Source organism: Leptosomus discolor, chromosome 17, assembly GCF_034619465.1.
Source record: "Leptosomus discolor isolate bLepDis1 chromosome 17, bLepDis1.hap2, whole genome shotgun sequence".
Classification (NCBI taxonomy): Eukaryota; Metazoa; Chordata; class Aves; order Leptosomiformes; family Leptosomidae; genus Leptosomus; species Leptosomus discolor.
In genome coordinates this window covers 12161689-12180893 of record NC_141407.1, presented here as the reverse complement: position 1 = coordinate 12180893, position 19205 = coordinate 12161689, and the positions used below count along the sequence as shown (strand labels likewise).

General features: G+C 43.6%; 1 protein-coding gene across 1 annotated transcript in view; it reads left to right on the top strand.

The window, feature by feature from the left end:
• Window positions 1-19205, top strand: part of BMP7 (bone morphogenetic protein 7) — a 45080-nt gene that overhangs the window by 10994 nt on the left and 14881 nt on the right. The window contains exon 2 of the mRNA XM_009952315.2: window positions 13733-13925. Coding sequence (XP_009950617.2) covers window positions 13733-13925 — 193 coding nt within the window. The remainder of the gene's footprint in view (window positions 1-13732; window positions 13926-19205) is intronic.

Here is a 19205-nt window from a genome sequence, read left to right as displayed (position 1 = left end):
TAAAATTTGACACAGGGAATACAGAAATACATGAAAGAATCCAGAACGATGCAGAAACACGTTCAAGCAAACCCCAAATATTTTTTTAGAAAACAGTAACTGCCATTTTGATCATTAGTCCACAACTGTGAGATGAGAGCTGTTTCACTGAACATATCACAGAGCAGGGGAAAAATCTTAAGTCAGTGTGTCTAATACGCTGAAAGTCTTTCCTCCCCATATTGGCAGTTGTAGTCCAACAAGAGAGTAGTGAGTGGCAGGCAGGAGACCGAGCTGGAGAAGAATGATCTGTGCTCCTGCTCCTTGAGAGACCCTTTCATAAACGCCACACTCTCAACTCTGTGCTATTTTTAACGGTTGCGCGCAACAGGACGTGAGCTGCGTCCCCTTCATTCATACCAAACCGATGTGAGGACACGAGGGTGTATTACAACAGCTGATCTTTTACCCCAGAACTGCAATTGCAAAATTGCATTTGAAGACGCACAAAAATCAAAACAAAACAGAAAATGCTGTTGTTAGGGGCTGACTCAGGAGGCCTGGATGGCCCAACCCTAGTGAGAGGCTCAGCGTGAGGAATCCAGCCCGGCGATCCGCAGCGTGGTATGCAGGGCTAGGTGCTTCTGATGTCACCGATGGGTTTATCTTGTACCAAAAAAAAAAATTCCTCTTGTATAATAGGGATCGTGGGTGGGAATTAAACTGAAAATAAATCTTCTCCTAACCTTCAGATGCTGTTATGCCTGGGGCGTTGGCCACCTACAGTTAAAGTGTAAAGGGGACAGACACACGCACACACTTTATACATGCATACATATATATATGTGTGTGTGTGTGTCTTCCTGAGGACATTTCTGAAATAATAGTTTAAACTTGCCATCACTCTAAGACATTAGCATTTTACATTTACCAACAGAAATATACGTTACAGATCTTTAATATTCATAGTTCTCAGGCCCATATACCAAGTTATTAAAAGAATAAATGGTTCCCTGCCTGTTTCTCAGTAAAAATAAATGTGTTACACAGCAAACATTCCTAGAAAGCAAAAAGGTCATATGCATAAGCTACAAGTCCCATCACAGACGAAAGGACAGCGAGCACATTTGCGGTGGTTGGCAGTGAGGATCACTGCTGGGCAATGACCTCCCCTCCAGTTCCCTGTGTCTCAAACCCAGGAGGCTGTGCTCAGTGCCCCACCTGATCTCAGCTATCTTGGCAACAGAGAAGAAACATGATGATCTCAAAGAAAAATGTGAAATAGGTCATAAAGTCCCACTTTTGTGAGGAAGGGCACTCTGGAGTATCTTTTTAAGCAATAATTTTCTAAAACGTTTCCTCCCATCCCTCCGAACACTGTATTTCTATCTAATAATCCTGGTTTATAAACTGTGTTAATATCACTGGACCTCCCACATACAGAACACCTGAAAAATATGCAATAGATCTAACAGTATGGAAGCAAGACTAGCTCTGCTCTTGCAGGGATTTCCCCTCCAGGGCAGGTGGACCTTTCCTCTGAATAGTTTGTTGCCCCTTAATCTCCTGGTGCTTGCCTGACCAAGAAAGGTGCAGATGTTTGTTACTGCATAAATAAGCTCAAAAGGTCCAGCCGATTGAGGCATTATGGCGCAGCAGCTCAGAGTGTATACATTCCAAGTTGAAATTTTGCTGATTGCAATCAAAGGCTGAGATTCTTATCTGATGGCTGCGTGTCTGATATCGACCGGTTATTTTGTAATATCCCACAAAGTACTTTCTCAACAAAACCAGAATCTGGGATTTCAGCTGAGAAATCCAGCAAGTCATATGGTTCCAAACCTGGAAAACTGGTTCTTGAATTATTTTCCTCCTATCACAGTAAACCACAAAAAAGGCTCAATTCTCTGTGCCTGTGACTGCTGCCATGTCCCTCCCAGACAGCCTGTGCAGGTGTAGACCCACACTCTGGAATATTTGGGGGGATGCTAGTATTGTTGTGGCAATACAATATTAAAGGAGGATTAATTAGATTTATGCTATTTATTTGGGCAGCTGCTCAGTAGATGAAAGGAAGTCTAATGCAAATGAAATGAATAAGCCTTAAGAGGCCGATGTGCACGTCACTTCTCCACTCGTGTCCCTTAGCATGGCCGGTGCAGAAGTGGGCACGTTCCTTTGACAAAAATGAGGCATTTGAAGATTCCATCAGCTGAACTTTCTCTTTCAAGTGTTGCCAGTAGATGCACAATATATACGTGTGCTTTTAAAAGACTCTTATTTTGAACTCAAGATGTGAATCTATGGTATTAAGGAAAGCAGAACAATCCTTTATTTAGCTGCACCTGCACCTTAATGCCTAATGAGTTTAGTCTGATGGAATCCAGACCTCAGGAAGGATTATAAATTCTCATTTGATTTCATTTACTTCTAAAATACCTTAAACCAGCTGTACCAGTCCAAAATCCAGTCCTTCTTTCTATATCAGTTTTGCAAATGTTGTTGAATCTTTTGCTGTATTAAGTAACTTTATGCTGTATAATAATACACCAATAGTAATAAGGAACAGAAGGCGACTTGAAAAAATAATGTATTGGAAGATAATTAGCAGCATATAAGCTTGAAAAGCATCAGTTTATGAGCACAACTTTCATAAAGTTTTTCATGCTCTGGAAGCAAGATTTCGAAAAAATTGAAACTAAGTTGGTAGGCAATATCCTCTCTCATTGGCCCAGTGTAAGGCAGAGGAGTCTGGCCTTGCAAATGTGGATGAACACACTCTCCAGGGCATTAGTGCTACATTTAGCCATTTCTGCCTGTTTTGTATAAACACATCAGAGTCGCCTGGGCAGTGACCTTCCCAAGATTACTGATTGAGGCTGTTTAATTTGAACAGTATCTAATTTATCAAATACATTTGAAGCCTTCTGAGTTTGCCCCAGTGTAGTTACTGGAATGCAAGAGCATAATTTGATGCTGTCACATCTCTGCATGATCAAATCATTGCATTGAGGAGCTACTATAGCACGATTTGTTTTTTCTTTGCATGTCCTCTGCACGTGCCTTCGTGCAGATCAAGGTGCCTGTGCTGCAGCTTCCTGCAGAGACGCCTTGTGCTTCCCTTGTACAGACATCAGGGTATGAGCAGACACCCTCAGAAGAGCAGGGAAGCTTGCAGTGCTGCTTCGAGGGTGAGCACCCTTCCAGACTGCCAGTCACTACTGGGCTATCTTCCTTCACCTGAGGTTAGGTTAGAGCTGGCTAAAAACTCTTCAGGGAAACTTTCTTGCCTTCCCCCTGATCTGAAGTTTGATCCAATCTAAAGAACTGTTTTGCACTTGGAAACTTTCAAGAATGACCCGTATCTTTTTGTTCCAAAATTTCCTTTTCATCCCAAATAGCCCGTTTGAGGTTTCCCTGTAGTAGTCTCTCATGCTGCCCTTTGTCTTCCCTGGTTGAATACACGTTATTTCTGACCAGATCTGTTCAGACACTTGTCTCTCCTTCCTTGGGTGTGGGTATGTGTTTCTATTTGCTCAACACTGTGTGTACAAGCAGTCAAGGCAGACTGTTGGCTTTTGCACCAGTGATTTTTTGAGAGGCCTTCAGCCTCAGAGCAGGTTGCAGGAAGCACCTTGGGCCCCATTTGTCTGCTGGTTGGACTGTGGGATTATTTTTCTCAATGAACCATATTGGCACTAACTTTTCTCCTTCTCTGTGCTCTGCAACCACCTCTCCCTTGAGACACTAATCATCCTGCTTTCTCCTCTAGACCAGTACTACCCTTTTCTGTGCTGTGGCTACACAACTGTCTCCGCCATCCCAACTCTCACTCATGATTCCTCCCCTTCCTCCCTAGACTGCCACTATCTCCTTGACCCTTGGATGCACTGGCAAAATGTGTGACTTGGAGTTCACACCTAACGCTGGCACAGCTTCCCTGTGAAGTTGGCCTCACCAGATACAGCTCACTGATTTCACGGCACCACAAAAGCAGCCTTGCTGTTCTCCGAATTACAAAAAAAAAAGAGAGCGAGCAGTGTAATGTAGCAGTCACCTCTGTTCAAACAGGGAAGAGAAAAACTTATTCCTGCATCTTCACATATCTCCCACAGCTGCAGCCAGGGGATTTCGGGTTTAAGGGATGTGTTAGACAGCAGTATGCCTCTCCTCTTATTCCATGCTATGCATTTTGGTGCAGACAGAGAAAAGAAAGCAGGAGTAATGATGAGCTTCTGCCAGTCATTTTGCTTGCTGCTCAGTTTGACTACAGGGACATTTCTAGAGGCGGGTGTAGAGAAGACCTAAGATTGCCTTTTGGTGGGCAGGAAGCTTTGCAGCTGCCTTAGGCCGCCCTGTGCAGCCCATGGTCCCTGCGGGGAGCTGCAGGAGTCCCCGGCTCAGAAGTGCTGTCCATTTGCATCCCCGTCTTTCAGATACACAGAGAGATGCAACAGCCCTGATCTGTCGGAGGTGCTGTGGAGGGTGAATACCAGCCTCGGTTAACCCTGCTCCCAGTGACAGCACGAGAGCTTGAGACATTTTATGATGGCCACAATGCTGGCCAGGGGGGAGGACATAGGAAGAGCCACATTTTGCAGCATCACCACAGTCCCCAGCTTGCCTCTCCCTCTCTCTGGAAAAATGCCACCCCCAAGGTGCTGGGAAAGGGAGAGCTGCTGGGGGCAAATCCCCAGGTCAGCACTGTCTTGGGTCCCTGCTTCCCAGTGAAGGGGAAGAGAAACAAGATTTGAGAGGCTGATGAGGGAGGCCCTGCAGGAGATTTCCTTACGTTGGATTCCTGGAAGATGAAGGTAGAAACAGAGGAAGTCTGTCTAAAGGAACAACTTCATGAACTCCCATTTATTTCTTTCCCCTGTCACTCCCCCATTTCTCCATTCCCTCACACACCCCAAATCCCGCAGCAATCCTAGATGCATTACAGCAGCTGCAAATGGATTATAGCACTATGTGCTGCTGTGTTTCACATGCTAAGGCTGTGAATAAGGTATTCTGAAGAAACACAACTCTTCCCTGCTTATTTAACTTTGCTTTCCCTAGATACATATACAGACACTGCAAACTCAGCATCAGGATTCGCACCACGATCAGTCTGTTTACTATTAGGGGAGTTTCGTGTTCACAGAGCAGTCCCACGTGTAAATTTTTCACAATACCTTTCATCTAGTCTGGCTCGGTTTTCAGCAGAGAAACCACAGTGTAAATGGGTACCAATCAGGGCACACTCAGAAAAGAAAACGGATTACTTGTGCATAACCTGCCCAAATATTTCATGGATGTTCTTTAAGGAGAAATAGTTTTGCCATCCAGCATTGCCTTAAAGTGCCTGCAAAGAAATCCCGGCAGGGGAATGTCTCCAAATGTGGAAGGCAGCATGCATGCTTCTCTCTGTCCTTTCCCCTCAATTATTGTTTCCCTTTTGCCATCTACTATCCCAAGGAATTTTTACTTAAAAGTTTCCTTGGTGACACATGGGGTCAGAGGATGTGGTGACTCGCAGCATCCTATCGTCCTCCCACCTCGCTCCTTGGCAGCATGGCTCCCAGGGAAGCAGGTGGCTCCACATCGCTCTCCAGAGCCCTGCCTGAAGCGGGTATGACACTAACCCTGATGCTGGAAGAACATCAGAAAGGGCCCAGGCATTTTGTTAGAGAAATATCAATTTCTGCCCAGAGCAGTCCTTGCTAGCTGAAGTTTAACTTAGTCAGGAAGAACTTGCTGCTGCTTCGGAGATAATTAAACCCATCTTCCCTCAACCCGCTGTTTGTACACGCACAATGATACCATTGTTCAGAGTCATGCAACACATATGCTGACATTAAAGTGTTTAATCTTGTAGTACAGTATTCCATTATTTTTTGGACATCTGTACATGATAGAAAGGGTACGTATTAAGGGATTTGTTGACAAAGAAATGGCTAATGCTGATACATGTGTGGACTGAAAGGATCTTTCCAAGTTGTGTTCAGCAGTAGGGAGAGTGCTCCTTCCCAGGCCCGAAGCCTGGCACAGATGTGATACGCTCTGTTGCTATTACCACTTTTCAATTTATAACAAGGAGTCAGTGTTTAGAAGAATTTTGGAAGCTCCCTGCTGGGTTTGTGGCTAGGTGGTCTTGCTGGCAACACCACCTTCATGCTGAAAGCTGAAAAAATGAAGTGATGGCTAAAGGAAGAATATTAACTCCAGAGGACTTTTTTTTTTTTTTTTCTTCTCCTTTCGAAGCAAAAATGCTTACCCCAGATTGCTTTGCAGAGTGAGTACTAAGGAATTTTGAACCCCTCTGTTTCTAACCTCTGGGGTTGTGAATCAGGATGTATGGAGCCTGGTTTTCATCTCATTTGAAATTAATGCATTTGTCCTGCTTTCCACCCATGGCTGGGGCAAGACTTCACCCTGCCCTGCACTGAATTTACCGTGCAAGAAATAGCTTATCACCTTCACCTCCCTTTACCTGGCTGTAAAATGGGTATGAGGGTACTGAGCGTCTGGGTGCAGGTTCCCTTCTGCTGAGTACTGCCTTGGCTCGGAGCAGCCCGTTCTGCAAAGGGCAGAGGGGGACAAGACCATCAGGACAGGGCTTCGGCAGATGAACCCAGACCCCCCCAAATGCCTGGGGGTCCTGGGCCCGTGGCTGAAGGACAGACTGTGTTTTTAGAAGTGGCAGGATGGCGGCAGTCCCTGGTGATGGGATGGATTAATGAGTTACAGAAAAACCACAGACTATTTTTCTAGTAAGCTTGTCGCACAGACCAAAATCAAGGGTGCATTTGTTTTTCCTTAGGATTCTCCAAAAACCTGCAGTAGCTTTTAGATGAGTTGGAGAGCTACAGCTATGCGATGTAAAAAAGCCTTCCAAATATTGTTTTTATCGCTCTTTAAAAACAAAAAAAATCCCATCATATAACCCAGGACATTTGCTCTACTCCATTTATAGAACTTCCAATTTATATTCTGTAACTATTTCTTCAAATATTTCTTTAACTGCTGCTTTAGCTGCCTAATGTCAGCATGTAAATCTTGTAGCTGAGAGGATGAAGCAAATGAAAACCAATCACAGAACTTTACATTCCCAAATTCTTGCCATTATAAATTTACTGCCACTGCCCCTGTAACTCTTGCTGTCAAGCACAATGAGGAGGGAAATATGTGCCTTAGCAGACCAAGGCCTGGCATGACATTATTGCAATCTTTATTATACCCCGCCTTTTCCTCAGAAAAATATAAGGACTGGCCTTGCACTTCTTGCTCAACTGGGAATCCTGCTGAGCCCAGTAGGCTCTTTCAGCTGTGGAGACCGCTGGATCCTTCCCCTAATTGGTTTCCTCCTTCTTGAATGTCACTAACATAAGGAGAAAAGGCCTATATTTCATAAGTGACATGGTTTTATCCACCAATTTAGAGACAAAGAAGTGCAATTTATAGAGGGAACATTTAATGCCTGTTAATTAGAATCCCATCAAGAGGTCTCAAATTTGGCATCCTGAAAATTTACAGCGCAGTTTCACAACTGCCGCAAGCCCAGAGACCAAGGGGTGGCCCTGCCCTCCCACCCGCCGTGCTGGGAGGTCCCCAGTCCTCCTCCTGCCACCACTGCTCTTGGGGCACCACAGTGAGCTGGGTGAGGATGGGATCCACCTGAAAAGTCATCTGGGAAAGGATCCAGTGGCCCTCTAGTTGGATCTGTTTCCCAAAGGAAACAGCAGGGTGAAGCAACAGATAGGAGCGGACCTTCTCTTTGAAAGCAGTAACGTACATAGGCTGAAAATGCTCGTGGACCCCAGGTGGAGCTGGTGGTCTCAGGGCAGCTGATTTCTAGGAATTTCATGCTCTACGCTGAAATGATGCAAGAAAGTTTCTGAAGTTTTGGCTTTGATCTCAAGGGGTGGTGAGGGAGGGAATTAAAGGTAAATTATCTTGGAAAATTCAAACAAGATTTTGCACTGCTGGATTAACACAGTGTAACTCAAAGTGTAGTTTGCCCTTTCATGAAAACACTGAGGCTATATTCAATCTGCTGGCTCACCGGACCAGCCAGCCAGCCCTCAGCCATCTCTGAAAAAATAGTGCTCATTTTCTGTAGCTCTGTAGCTATCATAGCAAAAGCAGATAAAGATTTTCCTACCTGCTAAAATAACCTACATGACTTCTTCAGTCCCTGGGGCCAGGCAGGCACAGGTAGACTCTGGAAATCTGTTAGACCTTGATGCCGGAGTGTGGCAGATTTTTTTTGGCATCCAAATCTCTGAGGGATTTCTTAGGCAACTGCTGAGGGCTCTCCAGCCGAGTCTCCCGCCTGGCTGAGAGGCTGAGGCGAGGGGGTGTTGTCTTTTGGAATCTATTTTCCTTTGACTTATCTTTCAGTCTCAGGAATTCAAGACCTTTAATCTATTTGAGATTAAAGTCCTTTACAAATCCCTTCTGGCCTTTTTGGGGAGTAAAGAAGTTACAGACACCCTACTACACATTCCTTTTGGTGCTTTTTTCATTGTAAAAGAGAAACAAGTAGCACTCTTAATTGTTGTGGGCACTACAATAAATGAGACAACTACTCTTAAAGTGCCTTATAAAACCAGTTAACATCTATCTTATCAAGTGAAAGTGTTAACAGGAAACTTTAAGTTTTTACTTGTTTAAATATTCAAAACGTATTCCAAGTGCATCACCCAAACGTGCAAGGGAGGAGGAGGTATGGAATTACCGAAGCTTTCCCAGTTTGGCAGCCTGAGCACAGAATCTACTCATCTGGTGTTTACTTTGCTCATGAAAAAGAGATTTTTTTTACATCTCCAGGAAGCAAGAGTGTAAAAATACTTAGGTAGGTAGATTGGCAAAAGTAAGACCTCCCGTGAAATCCATTTGAATTAGTGGAAATATTTCTATTGACTTCCCTGGGGTTTGGATTAGCTCTTTAACGCTTCTGTAATAATTATTTTTTAACACAGTCATTCTTGGAAAATTATTGCTGTGATTCACTGGTCCTTTGCTTGACACATGGAATTAGTGATTGACATTGTGCTACTGCACTCAGTACTAAGGCTAAAACGGTATGGTTTCTTTGGTATGTGAGAGGGAAATAATAACTACTGCAAGCTATGTCTCAACATAATCTTTGCTGTCATGTGTCCTGCCTTGCCTGCCATCAATCCGTATTACAAAACCAGTGGTCCAACCAGTGTTTATGGAATTAGCTCAGGTCAGCTTTTCACTTACCAGTAGTGATTTAGAAAGTAGCTGAAAATAGTTGGAGCTCTTATTTCTAGCCTCAACATATTTTGTTATGAAAACAACCAAACGTGGGATCAGTTCAAGTTTCCCAGCTTTATGCTGATGGGTCATTTGCTTCAGAAGCTTAGGTACCCTGGGGTGTTAAACTAGGATCACAAGACTGTCTGTCCAACATCACTTTTTTAGTTATTTTACTTACTGGTTTCAACTGTATTGCTACAAGTTCTAGCTGTAACTACACTTTTTCATCCTTGCATCTTAATATTTTCAAGTTTTGTGTCTGAAAAGAGTACGCTTTAGGACATGTCCAAACAAGTACCAGAAAATTGTTGACATTTTATCTCCATCTTTCCCATATTTTTGGATCTGATATCTGGCTACTTCACACCTAAGCACATGTATCCATCATGTTTTCTTTTAACCATCCCCATTGTTGCACAACTATGTTGTCCTGCCTCCTCTTGCATCACCACAATGCCACAACAGAGTCGGTTTGGAGAGACAAAAGACTTCAGAGAGATCAGAGCCCTATCTGTATCAGATAGACAAGTGCAGTCTGTGGAGCATTCAGATTGTAGACAGATAGTCAAGGCCAGGCTTTCAAAGATGCTGAGTTTACTTGCATATTTGCCACAGAGGTGTGGCAAATTTACTGATAACCACTAACCTGAGATATGTGCCTGTTTTGTTTGGATCACCTTAATTGTCCTGCACACTTTTTGGTGTCTTGCTTATTTTCTCATGAATCTGTTGTCTGCCTCCATCCTGCAGCTCTCAAGTTCCATTGTCTTGACCTTTCCTTTCCCAAAGGATTATGCCAAAGGGAGTCTCTGGTCATCCCCACCTACCATAGCTATGATTAACTGCCACACTCACCATGCCTAAGAGATATTTTGCACCAATGGATTTTGAGCCATGTTAAATTAGGTCATAATTTCTCTACGGTGGTTGTGCCTCCAAAAGGAGACTTCTAGAAACGAGGAAAGAGGTGCATTTACACATGCATCTCCTGTGAGTGACTTTGTATTGTTTCTTTAGGAGAGAAAATCCACTGTTTTCCCACAGCTAGGGCACACAGTCTGTTTCATAGCAGAATTATTTTTCAAGGGTGTTCTTCCTTTTCATATTTTACAAACTTTGATTGCACATCCAGAGCTTTGGCTTCCTCTTCAAGCAACTGCCAAGGCATTTGAATTGTGACGGTATTTGAGTTGGAATTTCCAATGTTTGAAATTAGGAACTGGGCTAAAACTGTTCACCAAAAGCCTTTGGGTAGTAGTGATTTGTAAGAACTATGACCCTGGGACAAACATGAGTTTAAGTTCTTTGGGCAGAGGGCTATTAAGTATACCCAGCAAGTACTCACATTGCTTGATGACTATTAAGGGAGCATTCAACACATAATGGCTGACAAACAGCTGAGATTGTCCTTCAAGAATGACCGAAAGGTTCTCCTGGTATGTTGTGTCAGTAAGGATCATGGTCTTTACAGATCTAATGGAGAAACTACAGTTGTATTCAAAGAGCTGTAGCAATTTGCTTGACTGTTTCAGTGAACACTTAAAATACCACTCTCCCACCCCTTCTTTTGTTTTTATAGAACACCCCCCCTGTTCAAGCTCCTCAGGTAATTAATTGGAAATGACCCAGTTGCAGTATTGTCCAAGGTCTAACACCCATCAAACCTAGGAAACTCAGCCTTCTTGAGCACTCCCCTGCTTACCTCGTGCTGTTGTGCTTAAGGTATTACTGGGGTCTACAAAAAGCGTGCGACTGTATATACTGTACCATATGTTCACAAATACCAATGCACAGCAGCATGAATTAAGGATAGGATTTCAGCCTTCATAATGAAGAGTCTTGGTTTTATGAGTTCAAGTCAGACCCTTAACGTTATTTTAACATAGATTTTGGTGTTTAATTATGTAATAAGATTTACTGCAGTCATCTAACAGATGTTGATTCAGGGTCAGTGTTTCTCATAAATTAGTTCTGAAAGGATTTGTTACTTCTGGGTCAGCAGATAGGTCCAGAGTGCAAAGAAAAAGGGGAAAAACAATAAACACTGAGTTGAAGGGTTTCTTGGGATTCTTTCTTCAGTTACATATCCACATATTTTCATGATCTTAATGACTATAGCCACAGGAATGTTTGCTTTAACACTAAAGATGGCTCAGCCCAAAACCCTATATCCAAACATCTGCAAAGCATGGGAAAGTTCAGACTTCGGGGCTCTTTATTTTATGACCCTGGCCGTTAATTTTTCATACTAATATGACACATTTTTTCTAGAGCTCTGCAGTGGAAATCGCTGGGAACTCCAGCAGCACTCAAAAAAGTTTCACCTTCATGTGTTTGTTGCCAGACTTTGTGTATGAAGTGCAGCTAAAGACCAGTGTTGGCCGATGTCCTTGTCATCACATACGTACACTGGAAAGGTGCACCCACCTTCCTTTGAAAATTCAGCCTTCCCATGTCTTTGGAAGCAAATCCTGTTGGTACATCCTACTGCTAGACCTCTATAATACACCCTGCTGGTGATGTTATCCATAATATAACTAAAACCACAGAACATTATATTAATTCTTCTATAGTTGTGGTTAAAGGAGCTATTCAATATTAAAATATTTTTTTCCTCTCTTCTGTAATTTAGGTGCGGACAAATTCCTTTAAGACTGAAATCATACTCTTTATATCTTATTCTGCTGATAATACTTTGGAGGAAAGGGATTGAGGCACATTTAATAGTCTTGCTAGCAGTTAGAGGGCAGTTTTAACCTGCCAAGTGTTGTACAAACAGTACTGAATAGTCACAGTATTCCCCCACTTCAGGGTGTGAGAGACTGAGTGATCTTTGTGAGGCTGTATGAGATGTCATAACTAGAGGTGCAACAATAACTTTGTTCATTCAGTGCACGCTAAGACTGCTCAACCTATAGAACCATTTGCTGAGCTTAATCGCCTTTGTCTTGGACAGTTTAGGGGTTTCATACCTTAAAAACTCCTCTAAGGTGAATCCCAGCTATTAGGAAGAGCTCTGAAGTATTTCCCTGAACAGCAATCACACAGTGGCAAACTATGAGCCCTGGACTCCTCGCAGAAGTAATGTGCAAGAGGAGGAAGAGCCCGTGGCCAGCTGCTGAATCTCGGCCAGCAAAGCAGCGCTGAACCTGCTCCGTGTAAGCGCTTGGACACAGCCCGGTTCCTGGAGGCTCCTCACATTCTGTCCCTACCAGAGGGGAGGCCCTCGCGAGTGCTGATACACATTTGTACTGTGCAGCGCTGTAAATTTAAATAGCACTTTCCAGACTCAGGCTTCAAGCTCCTCTTTTTCAGGAGTAATTCCATTTAAGTCAATGGATTTACACAATGGATTTACCGCTGCCAGAAGAGAATAAGGCCTGTAGAAAGATGCACATTCGTTGCCAAGAAAATCTCAGAGCTAACTACTCGAATTGTGCAGTCGAGCTGCAGGGAGGTCAAGTGGACAGACGACGGGACTGGGACATATGGGAAGCCCCTGGTTCAAACCTCAGCTCTTAAAATGTCATGCAGCGTGACCTCTGGCGAGTCAGTTCATCCCCTTATACCTCTGTTTCCCCATTTTCTTTTGTCCGACTTGTCTATTTAATTTGGAATCTGTTCCAAGAAGGGTGCTTCACTTCATGTGTTAGGATGGGGCACTGACACCTCGCCTCCCCCTTGCTGGAGGACAGTCTCAAAGTCTTTGTTTCGTCACAACACTGACCCTCAGCTTCAATATCCACAAGCAGTGTTACACGAGACCATCAGCTGTGTGTCAGAAGACACGAAGACCTGTCGCTCGGTGGGATAATGCACTGTCCTAACGCTGTCTTGGGAGGACTCTGGCACTTGGTATTTCACGGTCAGGGTCGGGAGGTGGAAGAAGGTCCTCGCTTTGCACATCTGCTTCACAGCCCTGATGGCTAAAGATGCTTTGAAATAAAAGCTTTGACCCTTTGGAGCAGGGCTGTGAGCTTGTGATGAATTCAGCTGGCACCAAATGTGGGTCATTGGCATGAAAAGCCTCAAGGACTGGAATTTGTGTATATATGTGTGTGGGTATGCGTATGTGTGTGTAGTTTTCAGAAGCAGAGTCAGGCCAAGAACCAGCACTCCTGAAAAGCCCCATCTGTTTCTTTCAGCTCCTTCCCACAGCAGCTTGGTCGTTATCAGTGGCAAATGTCCAGAGTCACTTGTCAAGCACAAAGCTGCCAAAAATTGTTAAAACACAACAGTCACCCACACCCTGTACCAGCCAGCTGTAAAACTGTTTCAAAGAGAGTCTGATAAACACATATATGCTTATAATAGCCCAGATAGAGTCACGTATTTCCTACATGCTTTAATGAACTGAACAACAGCATGAGATGCTGCAACCAGATATTCTTGCCCTTTTCTGTTGTGGCAACTTGCGAGCTTGTTTGATGGCAAGGGGAAAGGGAACAAAGCAGGTGGCTAATGGGCTGTTTTTCTGTTTCAGTGGAGCATGACAGAGAGTTTCACCATCAGCGCTGCCACTACCGAGAGTTCAGGTTTGATCTCTCCAGAATCCCAGAGGGGGAAGCGGTGACGGCTGCTGAGTTCAGGATATATAAGGATTACATCCGCGAACGCTTCGATAACGAAACTTTCCAGATTAGTGTCTACCAGGTACTCCAGGAGCATGCGGGAAGGTGAGTGACCCACAGGGAATTCCTGATGAAAGCATAAGCACAGTTGTTCCTTCACAGAGTTATGTCCAATACCTTTAGAAATACCAGTGTCACCAGCAAAAGTGTCTGAAGAGCTAGGATTAGGCATCGGGGTCGTACGCTGAAATTTCAGTCAGTGCTAATGCAGTGGGCACATAGCTGCCATGCGTGATCAGCCACTGAAGGCATGGGGAGAAGGTGCCCTGCGAGCCTCCGCGTGCCCCCAGGAGCATCCCCGGCATTGTTGCTCTTGTCCCTGGGAGCACGCAGTAGCTGAGGAACCAACAAACCTGGCTGTGTGCTGGTGCACGAAAAGATCATAAACTCAGAGTATTTTAAGAATTCTGGAAGACCTACCCTCTTCCTCCTGCCGTTTATGGATCCTGAGGTAGCAAAACCACATCCAAATGCTTCCTTTCTAATTGTAGCTTAATTACTAGCCTTTATTACAGAAGGCGTTTGAGATCCCTAATTAACAAAGACAGATGACGCTATGCTTTTTATATTGACTGATTGTTTTGCATGTGCAAAACTACAAGATGAGCTATTAAATCCATTCCAAGCAATTATTAATGTATGCCAAGCTCCCTGACAGATTCTCCAGGGAACTTGAATAAGAACATATGTTCAATTTTCTCATCTGTTTTGAGTTCCAATTAATCAGCAATCCCAAACCATTTATCAAACGCACTTAGTTTCATTTGCATACAAATTTCTTTTACATACAAATCCTACCAAAAGTGAGATTCTATTTATTTACATGGAAGGTATTTACTGTCACATGCTAGTCGGAAGTTATTCTTTAGGACTACTAAATATGGGGTAATAATACTACAGCCCTAATTTAGGTTTATGAAAAGAGAAACACTAGGGATTTAAAAAGGGGAAAGTCCAAAAGGGTAAGAAAAAAATTGTGTAATCAGGACTCTGGCTTTTTATTTTTATAAGAGCTAATAAAAATGCAGAAAAAAAAATTTAAATATTACAGGAAATCTTATCAACATTTTTAAATGGTGAGAATTTCTACCAGCTTTGCTGTATGGTAAAAGTATTTAACCACTGGTGTGTTTTCTTCCACATCTCAAATTCTAATTTACATAGGACCCATTAGATGTCCCGCTTACCGTAAGTTTATTCCATCTTGGGCCCTTCCAGAGATGGAAGCCACCCTTTGCTGTATTTCTTGGGTAGGTTATTTAGGTACAAGCCTGCAGGGATGACTTTTCACTCTTGGGAAAAGCAGAAACAAGAGATGTGTTGGCAGATGAAGAGGCCCTAGCCAGTGTGCCAGAGCATTAGGGAATTGTCAGAAACCTGTTCTTGGAGTAAATGTCCTTCCTCATCAGATGCCAGGGAAGCTCTCCTTCAGATCCTGATAAGCGAGGTAGGTGCCCACTAGGAATCTTAATGGCAGAATTAGGATGACAATTATTACCTTAATTTTATGGTGATATATCCACGGGTTTGTTAAAACTATGTTTAGAGAGGGCTGCAAGGTACCCACTGGGGCTAGTTATGCGTGGAGCAGCAAGTGTTTCTGCAAACTGTCTCCTTCACAAATTATTGTTCCTAAAGGAAAAAATGTATCCAAAGGGCAGGCATATACATGAACCACTGGCTGGAAGAGGTGAGGAATCTTGCTAATTATACAGATGTTCCAGCTACAAGATTAGATGCAATTTTACTGAGTCATATTCACCACAGGAACACTATTTTTAATGAGTGTTCGTGCATATTCACCCTTTGCATACATTTTGGCACAGGCAATGGTGAGTTTTGAAGAGTTTGTCCTGAAAAAATATTCCTGTTCGTTTGGATTGACCAAAGGTAAAAATATTGCCACTAACATTTGCAAAAATATTTGCTCTTTTTCTGCATTTTTCCACTGACATTTTCCAACCAGCTCTGTCACAGACCAGTCATCCAAGTCAGTGTGTCATTGGGCAAGTGGAGAAAGAAAACAAACTCTGTCCAATGTTGATCAAAAAACACCCATTCACTTTGATGCTTCCTTGGCTGTTTGTCTCATCCTGAGCAGGCTGGAAAGTCAGACCCATCTGACGTTGTTAGCAACAAGAGCAAAACAAAGCCAAACCCTCCCCCCCCACGCAGGCAAGAAAACCTTTCCTTGCGTTTGGCTTTGTAGATTCTTCTCACTAGAGCACGGCAGGTACAATGGCCAACAAAAACCCAAATGGTTTTCCCTCTCCCTGTGCTCTTACGATGATACAAGAGCAGTGGGATCTCCCAGGAGATTGCTGGAATTGCCTTTCGGGATCAGAAACACCAGGTATTCTCCAGGCCTGTGCCCCCCCCGCCCCCCTGCTACGTGCACCTCCTGTTTAAGTGCACCGAGGCACAGCAGCTCAGTGCCAGGCTCCCCAGAGGCAGCTGCAGCATCGTCTCTCCTTCGTAACGCAGCGACACACAGCAGAGATCAGGGCAGCTTCTATGGCCACAAAACCATCAGGGAATGCAGCTGGAAAGCCCAAGCTGAGGCTGACTGGAGATTTTTTCCTTTGAGAGCAAAGACACCATCGGATACACTGAAGGCTTGATTTTCAGTTAAACCTCAGGTGAGCCTCCAGTTTGGAGGGTGTGATGGTGTGCCCCCAGTTCAAATAAACCATAAGTATGAGCAGTTCAACAATTAATGACTTGCTTTACGAGTTCAGACACGTCGGTAGGTATCTCACCAGCAACATCTCTCTCTGCAATTTATTGTTGGTGAAAAATACAGACATAGGTTTTTCCAGACAAACAGCTGCACCCACAGCAAACTATTTCTGAAATCTTGCCCCTCAATAGTACCGACATTTGAACACAGGGTGGAAGGTCTCCTCCATCCCCCTGCTCAGTCACGGACAGATAGACGCCTAACAACCCTGGCAGTAAAAATGAGAGCCCAGCCCGGTCGTTTGTAGCAGATGGGATTCCACTCTGGACTTTGCCTAAGAGAAATTATTTCTCTGTCAGACTGAAGATATTATTACAGGTGTTTATAGGAAAACAGACTAAATGATCAAATATTCTTTCTGGCCTTTCCAAATCTATGAATTCATTGCAAGGCAAGCTTTTCAAACGGGCAACATCTCCTTTATAAAGAGGCATGTACAGCATTCTTTAGGCACAAAGCATCAGTTATCCACTTTAAGCAAACAAGTACATTCATGAACAAAAATGTTCCTAATATCATAAACACTGTGAAAAACAGTTGATGTTTTGACTAATATAACATGTCTCAAAGCTTTCATGTGCATAACTTAAAGTCCAGTGATTCATATCCAACTTCTGTTTGGTCTGCATGGCTCACTCACCGAAGAGCCTGGGAAAGAGTTTTATAAAGCTGGCGACTGGCTTGAGAAGGGTGCTGAGCAGCAGGACACCAAGTCCCTGTTTGTGGTCACAAACCCTGCTAGTGGGAACTAAAGGTTGCCATCAGGGAGTCGGGTGCTGCTCAAGCCTCCATCTCTTCCCTCCTGGGTGCTGTGGGAAAGCAAAGCAGATTCCAGTGCTAGGGAGCGCACATCAGAGGCCACAAGGCTTTCTACAAGGTGGTGAACATCATTTGTCTGGGGCATCTACACAGGGAGCATGTCAAAATAAAGCTTACGGATATGAGCCTGAGAAAAATGAACTTTGATACTTTTACAGTGGAATCATGAAATAGTTTGTGGATTACTTTGCAAAAGAAGTACCCATTACCCTCAGGCTCTCCACTATTGTTGTAAGCAATGGCCAAAGCAAGAATTTCAAAGGGATGTAAGTGCTGAAGAGACACGCAGGTATGTAGTGGGATTTCTAACAGCAGCTAAGCAGGTTGGGTACCTAACTCCTATTGCAATTGATAGGAACTTGTGTATTTTCAAAAAGTACCCATGCAGTTCTGGGGCAGATTATCAGTTGGGACACCATCCTCCGTTTATAATGGGAAGCTGCAGAAAAAATGCAGACTGTATAGCTCCCCTCAACATCAGTGCTCGATCCTGCTCATCTGTCTGCACCTTCAGAAGCTAAAATACCTCATCCCAGAGTTACATCTCCGATTTCATTGGACCCAGCACTTGCACTGTGGGGTGAATCCCAAGCCTTTTGAAGTCAATGGGAGTTTTGTTACTGAAGAGAATAAAGCCAGGTACTGGACCAGCCTTTGGTAATTGAAATGTAGTTGCTACATGTTCACTTTGTGGCCATTATGGATTTCACAGGCTTCAAAGGCAGTGAGTGATTTGAATGCTCATGTTACCACCCCTACAGAAAAATAAGATCTTGCACGATGCATTCCTGGGTTTGACTTGCAGCTGGAACACTTTAGTTTGTGCTTCAAACTACACCACTTCTGCACCCAGATCAAACCTGAGCCCCTCTCCAGACCCCTGTCTCCCATTCACTGGAGTCTGTTTCCATGTTGTGGGCTGAAACATGTAATTCTAGTAACTAAGAAAGGCTTAGGCCCACCCAACCTGTGAAACAGATGTGCCTTCTTTGGGGAGCTTTTTTAAGTATCAGTGTGATCGTTCTAGGGACAGTGCAGCAAAGAAGGGTATAATTTGCTTTAACATTGTGCCCCAGCACCATGACAGCATCTGCAAGTCCTAACAGCATCTAGAAAGGTACTGACAATAGCATTGATTTTTTTTTTTTTTTTTTTTTTTTTTTTTGGTGGCTAATCTGCAAGTCATTTGATAACTGTACTCATCCCTTAGCAAGTAGCAAGGGAACTTTAGCACGGAAACCGTGTAGCGCTCCAGAAACAGAGCTGCATCTAGTTGCCTCTTTCAGACCATTCCTAAAAGCCACTGCAGCCTGCAAAAACCTCTGACAAATCTTGAACTCACTTAGCAAGGCACAACTCTTCACAGGCACTTGAGTAGTTGCAGGAGGCATTTTGCATACCCCAGTGGGTTCTTGCTCAGCTAAGTGATGCACTAATGAACAGCGATGCAATGCTGAATAGAAACAGCTGTATGTAAAGTGTCAGAGATATGTATATAACCTCATTTCTCTCAGCGCTGCTTTTACAAGAGGCTTCAGATTTAGGAAACATGTTGCATCTCTCTGTAACTCCCATTGCCACTTTTAATCAGTCTTTGAAACCTAGATCTTACCCTTCTCAAACACCACATAGGAAAGGCAACACGACTACTAGAAACACCCAAAATAGAATTAAGAATGTGCTGAAATTTTAAAGTTAATTTAATTTCTCCTAAGATTCAACAAAATTACACAGATCTGTTCCACTACCAGCACAGCCAGTGTTCA